The sequence below is a fragment of the Musa acuminata genome, chromosome BXJ1-3 (assembly GCF_036884655.1).
Source record: "Musa acuminata AAA Group cultivar baxijiao chromosome BXJ1-3, Cavendish_Baxijiao_AAA, whole genome shotgun sequence".
NCBI classification, from domain to species: Eukaryota; Viridiplantae; Streptophyta; class Magnoliopsida; order Zingiberales; family Musaceae; genus Musa; species Musa acuminata.
In genome coordinates, this window is record NC_088329.1 from 12,290,070 (window position 1) to 12,298,257 (window position 8,188).

At 39.8% G+C, this 8,188-nt stretch overlaps 1 protein-coding gene across 3 annotated transcripts; it reads right to left on the bottom strand.

The window, feature by feature from the left end:
• Positions 1 to 1,389: 1,389 nt before the first annotated feature.
• LOC135583545 (DEAD-box ATP-dependent RNA helicase 48-like) lies at positions 1,390 to 7,581 on the bottom strand. 3 transcript variants are annotated; one of them, XM_065125927.1, is made up of 11 exons: positions 6,547 to 7,581; positions 5,863 to 5,969; positions 5,195 to 5,250; positions 4,886 to 5,110; positions 4,505 to 4,711; positions 4,321 to 4,407; positions 3,950 to 4,045; positions 3,669 to 3,884; positions 2,995 to 3,177; positions 2,118 to 2,344; positions 1,390 to 1,848 (listed from the first exon to the last, which is right to left on the bottom strand). In XM_065125927.1, exons 1-11 carry the CDS (start codon positions 7,500 to 7,502, stop codon positions 1,845 to 1,847), a joined length of 2,364 nt encoding a protein of 787 aa, XP_064981999.1. In that variant the 5' UTR covers positions 7,503 to 7,581; the 3' UTR covers positions 1,390 to 1,844. The 3 variants fall into 3 exon arrangements, with proteins under 3 accessions (XP_064981999.1, XP_064981993.1, XP_064982003.1); XM_065125921.1 differs by having other exon boundaries at positions 2,035 to 2,344; XM_065125931.1 differs by lacking the exons at positions 1,390 to 1,848; positions 2,118 to 2,344 and adding an exon at positions 2,367 to 2,802.
• Positions 7,582 to 8,188: the final 607 nt, after the last annotated feature.

Here is an 8,188-nt window from a genome sequence, read left to right on the forward strand (position 1 = left end):
TATATCTTAGAGTTCTAAAGAGCAAGCAACAACTGCATTATTGACATCGAAAACAGAATATATAACCGTAACATCTTGTCAAGCAATATGGCTTAGAAGACTTCTTGAAGATCTTCATCAAGAACAAAAAGAAGCAACGAAAATATTTTGTGACAATAAAGCCACAATTACAATGATGAAGAATCCAACATTTAATGGAAGAACGAAGCATATAGAGATACGCTATCATTTCATCCGAGATCTTGTAGCAAGTGGAGCCATAACAATGAAGTATTATGGAATAAATAAACAAGTTGCGGATATCCTCACCAAGTCGCTTCCAGTTCAAAAAATCGATGTATACAACTATGAATCAAGGGGGAGTGTTGAGATTTGATTTATTATCTAGGTAGTTATCATGATCTAGTAGTTATGGAGTGGTTTTAATAACTATAGGGTGGTTTCAATAACTACCTCAATCATGATCTAATAATTATAGGGTAGTTTCAATAACTACCTCAATCATGAGTGACTCATGGGTGATACGGGGAGTGAGGTAGTTACCACTAGGTCGTATCCACGCTTCAAGCCTGACCTCAGGTAAATGATCCACCTCAGTCTTCAGCCTTTCCCGTTTCGTGGCAGACCTATCAAATCCAAGCGATGATCGCAGAGGAGTAAGCAAGCAAAAGGAAAGCAACTAAATCTCCAACTCCACATGATAAATGAGTTTACCAGCTTTGGCAGGAACTGCACTCCAGCAGCTGAGCCCATGCTTGAGCACGAAGTCTCGGAGCCTTTGGTCCTCATCAAGCGACCGCAGCCCTTTCTTGCAGTTCATCCTTGTCTCGAATGGGCTGGGAGCACACCATTGATCTGTTTATGGTCTGTACCCACATGCATGCAGCGAAACAAATTTGGGGAAGGTGATGCAACCCACCGTTTTCTTGCCTCCTTCCAGGTTGGTATGTTTTGTATCTCCATGCTGGTGAAGGTGACCATCATTTGCACCCTTCATGTCAATGGTATCACCATTTAAATCCTAGTTACACAATTATTATATACCAAAGAGTATATTTTGAGAAGCTTGATTATACTTGCTGTCACCAGATACATATAGATTTTGAATGGGAATGTGTGTTCCAATCAACGTCTGCCTGTTTTTTACCAACACAGCTAACAATGTCTCAGAAGTGTGTGAAGAATGAGCTGTTTGTGTAGAAGAAAGAATGATTAGCTCAGTGAGGGAGCCTTTTTCTCTTTGGAATTCTTCATTCATCATCGTAATTGTTCATGGATGAAGAGTTCGAGGCTTTGTCTTCTCACTCTTGCTGAAAGAGTGACGGAAGAATCCATGTAGGAAGAAGCTCGGGTGTGCTCATCCACAGAAGGCACAAAAGAGGACCAACATCAATGATGTCAACTTCATACCTTCATTCAATGATCGCTCGTACGGACACTCCTAATAGCGTTCATGGAGAGTCTCACAGATTCATGAATACAGTACATGATGGATGAAGAATCTTGTTCGTACCATACATTAGTATAGTCGAAAGGTTATGAGTTATCAAGTAACGGAGTCCATGAGATCGCTAAACAGACATTTCTCGTTCCTACTAAGAAGATGGGAATGATTTGAAGATTGAAGACATGTGTAATTTAGAAAGGAAATGGCTTCAGAATGTTCCACCCACTCCATGCTAGGAAATGGCTTCAGAATGTTCCACCCACTCCATGCTATAGGACAAGTCAATGCCTCTCAGAACAAGCCATGCTATTTTGAATCTAATACGAGCCATCATCCATCACTAGCTTATGTTGTCATTTTTTCTCTCTTTCTGATACCAATCTAAACCACTCCGTAATCACCTGCAAAGACACCACGAGATGAGGAAATTTCATGTTAAACACCAGAAATCACAAGAATATTAGAGCAAACATTCAAGCAATTAAGTTGGACATGGAGAAGATTTAGAAACACCAACACATGAGGTGTTAAAAAAGCATGGACCACAGTGTGAGATTAGGAAGTGGGGAAAGGACAAGAAAAGATACCCAACACAGTTAGCAAGTCCGATCAGCATTGACACTTAAGGATTTGCAGTATGGAAATGGATCAGAACAATTGTTGGATTTACTTATGAACTCGAATGCCAGGAATGCCCTTCAATCCCATCTTCAAAGCTGTTCTCCTGAAGAGCGCTGGAGGCTTCTCTAAACCAATGGAATGACAAAACTGGTTTGCCAGGTCAGCCAGCGTGGTTTTATCTCTTCCTACTTCCCTAATAGAGTTATAATATCCAAGCCAGGCATGATATGCTGCTTCCTTGATGCTTGGGTCAACTCTTCCAATGGAATCCTCAACCTGTATATACAAATAATTATGTGTTAGGTCACCTAGTCACAGAAAAATGGAAAGCCAATCTTCTATACCTCCAGCAAGAAGTAGGAGGTTGTGCGTGGCCAGATCGTTTACATGTTATGAGAAACAAGAATAGGATGAACGAAAGAGATTGTACGCTAAAGGAACTTGGATGCTATATCATATCTTACATATGAAACCTTAAAACAATTGCCCAAAACCCAAAACTTAAAACAGGGTACTTATCCTCCAACGGTAAATCTCTTTTCACTCAGAATATTGCAGTTCGGGTGGACCGACGCAATCCAAAACTTCTTTTAGGGTGATGTGGCCTCTCACATATCTGATGTGGTGCTAATAAGGTATGCGTGTGGTTCCCACACATCACACCTGTGAGAGACCAAACTGGCCCTGGAGTGATTAGTTCCACCTAATAGCCATTTACTTCCACCAACACTCACCTGTATTGGATATCAACTCAAACATAAATTAGGTCACCATGCAATGACATCAGCACTAAATGGATCATCACTGAGATATAGCAGATTGTGAGTATCAATACATCGACACTAAGCCAAGGAAAACAAAATACTAGGAACTGTCATCAGGATTATTTTAGTTAACCATGAAAGGCCTTACGACTTGATAGGTACCTTCTGTTTTGTGTCTGAATCAAGATCCAGAAGTTGATACTTCTTGATGGGAAGATCTTTTATCTGATCCATGAAATATTCTTCCCATGGTGCAAGCAATAGAATGCCCTTTCCATCTTTGCCTTGACGTCCTGTCCTTCCAAGTCGATGTATGTATTGTTCACGATCAGGAGGAATGCCAACCTAAACATCATTGCTGATGTATTATCTTTCTTAAATGCATACACATATTATTATGAAGTGCAAAATTGCAACATGAATCCAGAAGTCTTCGTCTATTTAAGCTCATTTTAAGTAGATAAATTTCTGCATTTCTGCAAATCTTTTCTCTAAACTTCATCATGGAAGGATTGCAGTTCTTCTCATACAAAATATCACTTAGTTATGCATGAAAAACTGCATAGAAGTAACAAGAAAACATAAAATCACATAAGAACACATAAAAACATGGCAGATAGACTTGCCTACTGTTATTTATGAAACATATAAACCTCAGGATTCTGAATGAACAAATTTACTCCAGAGACAGTTCATGTAACAGAATAACAGATAAAGATGAAATCTAGCAACCTTTGCTGCATCAGATGAATAACAACAGCAATAACCAGTGTTTTGAAAGAAAAAAAAAAAAGACTATTTCCAGCAGTTCAAGCAGACAATGAAGGCAGAATTACCTGAATGACTAGAGTGACATCAGGATAATTCATCCCACGAGAAGAAACATCAGAGGTTACAAGAATTATGCACTTTGATTCACGGAACTCATCAGATATACGAGTTCGATAAAGTTGTGGCTTCCTAGAATGCATTTCCCTGACATTCATTTTCAAGTCTCGGAGAAGCACGTACATAAAAGCCGCTCCCATAGCAGTTGTACAAAATACAATTACCTGATGCAAGAAAAGATATTAGATACTATAATTTATGAGATGCTTGAGTGTGAAATAGAAATGACCTTATAGTCTAACTCTTGTTGCATGTGTTCCTTCAGAAGATTATACACCAAGTGATAATGCAGTTGATGAGGTGCAATAAGATATGCCTGCAGAACCTGCATTTAAAAATTATCAGCATGGGAAAGATGATATTTATTGCTGGGTCAACAATGACATATACAAAACATACCCACTCTTCGACAATTACAATATCCAAGCCACTTGTGAAAGAGTTTAACATATAATATACAACCACTTTGTCAAATTGAGACTCGACAACCAAAAAAACCAAAACATAAAACTAAACTATGCCCCCCAAATCCAACCGTATCAACAAAGGCATGGTGCCTTTTATATAGTTGCTAATGATGTACAGGTCATTGCATTATACCTTTGCATGAGTTTCCACGCATCCCAAGCCAACTGTATCGACAAAGATATGATCTCGTTTCAAGACAAGCTGTGATATTCGGCATACCTATTACATAATGATCCTTATGTCAGAAAAACAGATGCTGCAGAAGTAAATGAGAACCAAGATATTTGAGAATGGTAGCAAAAAAATATAGTAGTACCTCTCTAGGAAATGTAGCAGAAAACAATAAGGACTGCCTCTGGCGTGGCACAGAATCAACAATCTTCTCTATGTCCTTTCTATATCCTAAGTCTAACAAGTGGTCCGCTTCATCAAGTATAAGCATCTTCAAACCCATCAAACGTACAGAAAACCCAGACTTGTTTTCTATGTGATCCAATAATCTGCCAGGTGTTGCCACTATAATCTGTAAACAGCTGTGAACTCTAAGACTGGAATTAAAAAACCCGAAGACATTACCACGGCCAGCAGGATTATTAACAAAAAAAGAAAAAACACTCTCAAGTGCCTGCTTTGAAGTTTTCAAGAGAAAATTTAGTTCATCAAAGTAAACAGATGCAAGAAAGGATTAAGATAAAACCTGGCAAGGATTTGATTCGAGACGTTTCTGATCCATCTTGAACCTTGTCCCTCCAGTAAATGTTTGAACACCAATTCCAACATGGTGTTTTAACAGAACATTTGCCTCAGCTGCAACTTGAATGGCAAGCTCCCTTGTGGGACAAATAATAAGAACATGAATTTGAGGTAGCCGCTGGTTTATGCTGCTTTGTGTTGCCTTGATGACTGTTTCAATTGCAGGAAGCTGTTTGCCTTTAATAAAATATTCAAGGAGTGAAAATAATAATTTAAAATTGGTAATAACTACCACATAATAGAGATGGTATACCAGAAAAGCAGCACTTTTGCCTGTGCCTGTTTTTGCTTTCACTAGAGCATCCTTACCTGTTTAAATCACCAATGTACAAGCAAAAGTATAATTGGCATATTTTTATCGTGGAACAGAAAGAAACAAACAAAAAACTAAAAGGCCATGCCAAAATCAATGTTATTGAAATCTTATCATATCATGGAGTACATGGTTACTCAGATTTCCTGATTCATTAAGGACAGAATTGCATGCATTGTAGTAGACTAAATTCAATTTCTAAACATTGCAGTATATCACATATTCACTGAGCTTTTTGCATTGCAGCATCATGAACTATATTTATGTTCTTCAGAAGAACAGGAACTAGATCCAAAAGCTGAATTCATGTGGTTGCTTATGACCACAAAGCTAGGCCTAAAAAAATATTATGTTAATTTCATCATCTAAAAGAACTAAGGACAGCAGCACATAATGAATTGAGAAAGCCTAGTAACTTAACTTATATTCAGGATGATCTGCAAAAGTTTACAGCTTTATGTAGCAAGCAATGAAAAATAAGGGGAAAAAATGAGATTAAAAAAAGGGAACCAGCAAGTTCATTGGGCTTGGAGAGATATATTTGACAAACATTTATGAAGCATGCTATCAAGACAGACAATAAAACTGATAACATTTATACAGCATACCATCAAGACAGACAGGAAGTGTCGCCTCTTGCACAACGGTCATTCGTATGTATCCAGCATCAGTGAGTGCCTTAATTGTCAGAGGAGAGACGCCACACTCATCAAATCTAAGAGCATAGACACATTAGCAGCAATAAATCCTCTGTTTGAGACAGAAAATAAATACCGGATGAATGAACAATCTTTCTCTAACATGTATTAACCTCTCTCTACAACACAAGGCCTGGTTCTTCTGGTCATCTAGAAATTCAATAATTGTTGTGACAAGTCCCATGCCAATGTTACCATGCTGCATACTTTTGATTCTTTAACTTTTACAATAAGAGCATTCCAGAATTTAACACAACAATTTTTCATGTTGATAGAAAGATAACCAAACCCAAAAGGGTTAGGTAAAAGTTAAGCATTTGTAACCAAATAATGATTGATTTATGTGTAAGATGAGCAAATTTCTGCCAATCCACAACCATCCAACTTGAACCCCACCAAAGCTGCCACAACTGCCACTAATAATAATTGCCTAAGATTTCCGAATCAAAACTTAACATGCATTATGTTGAAATATACATGATATCAAAGGAATTAATTCATTCATGTCCAGATAATATAATATTTCATGATTAATACTTAACGATTCATAGATATTTTTTTTTTTTGACATAAATCATTTGATTCAAGAGATACCGCTTTTTTGTCAGAAGTGATTCTTCCTCTGCATCACGTCGTGTTGTATCATATGCATAAGCCTGCTTCTTCCACAACTCATCACGAATTTCCTGCATCTCATTAGAGGGATCACTGCACTCCTCAATGCTCCTAGGCACCCTCCTCTGGTTTTTCATATCATAGTTCCTCAGAGCAGCTTTGCTAAATATCTTCTTCCCTGCACTCGCCCTGCTCATCAAACCTGAGTCTTCCTCTGACTCCCCGTCACTTTTGATGTTAAACTTAGGAAACAGTCGTGAATTCTTTGGAGTACCCCTGTCTGCATCGCGAAGCTCCGTCATTGAATTTCCATTTGAAACAACCCTTGCATCTGACTCGGAATCTTCATCGCTCGATGAATTCCTCCACCTCATCTTCGACCTCATCCCATTTCGTCTCCCTGGCATCGTCGAGTACTCCCTCTTACTAAAAGAACCCACGCTCGAACTTGTCCGGCCGGCCCTACTTTCAACCACGTTCCGTCGCTCCGCCACAAGCTTCCTCAAATCAAGCGGCGGCACGGAGCCCGAAGCATGGGACCGACGAGGTGCAGAGAGGATGGGGCCGTCATCCTCGTTCCAGAGGTCCACTGCCCCGGCCTTCATAAACCGATCAGCAAGGGCCTTGATGTGCTCTTTGGAGGTCATGGCGCCACCGGAGTTGGAGGCGGGATCGGTGGAGTCGCCGGAGGTTCTCCCAGCGCTCTTGGCGCGGATCTCGGTTCGGAGGCGAGCATGGTAGAGCTGCTTCTCCTGCTGGAGGAGGCGGCGCTCCTTCTCCCTCGCCATCTTCTCGTGCATCCGCTTGTACTGCCACTTGTTGAGGCCGCCGGGAAACGTACGCGGGCCGCCTCCCATGAATCGGAGGAGGGCGAGGTGGGAGAGGAGCTTCGGAAGCGTTCTTGAACGTTCTCGAAGGACGGCAGGGGACGCCATGGCCGTGGGGCTGCAGTGGAGGGCGTGGGGAAAGTGGGATTTGGGTTTAGGGTTTTAGGAGGAAGAGAGTGAGGGTGGAGCCGAAGGGAAACGGGCACCAGCAACGGACCAAAAGCTTTTTGTTGTCTCGGAAACGAGTGAGCTGAAAGGACACAAAAGTAATTTGATCTTCTCATGACTCGAGTCGGGATCGAATCCAAACGTGAAGATCCAATAACCGATTCGTGGACACGACATGCAAATTGACTCGATTATAAAGGGCAATTTAGTAATTATGGTTGACAATAAAATGATGGTGGATCAGTCTGATTGAGTTCGAGCGCTGCATGCATAATAAACACTCTAAAGGACGGCTCGAATACTTACTCGATGGTCGATCTACATTAAAAAAATACTTGATCGAACATCGACTTAGATAATCGATATAATCCCACCAACACTTTAATTAATCATCAAATATTATAAAAAAAATTAATAAACAATCACTTGACTTCGATTATTATAGTCTAGCGAAGATTATATTGAAGGAAATATTTTGGGATATAAAAAATATTTTGCCCAAAGTCTTTTAGCTTTCCCCTCAGCCCAATTTAAACATTCTAGCGAGCTATAAGTTATTCTGAAAAATTTATATAGTAACAGAATGAGCATATAGAGCTCAATAAACGGCTACTGATATATCCATG

Coding starts and splice junctions, on each gene's coding strand:
- LOC135583545 (XM_065125927.1), bottom strand. CDS start 7,502: ATGGCGTCCCCTGCCGTCCTTCGAGAACGTTCAAGAACGCTTCCGAAG. Junction 5,970..6,546: donor TCACTTCTGACAAAAAAGCG/GTATCTCTTGAA, acceptor CTATGCTCTTAG/ATTTGATGAGTGTGGCGTCT. Junction 4,046..4,320: donor GCGTGGAAACTCATGCAAAG/GTATAATGCAAT, acceptor TTTTAAATGCAG/GTTCTGCAGGCATATCTTAT.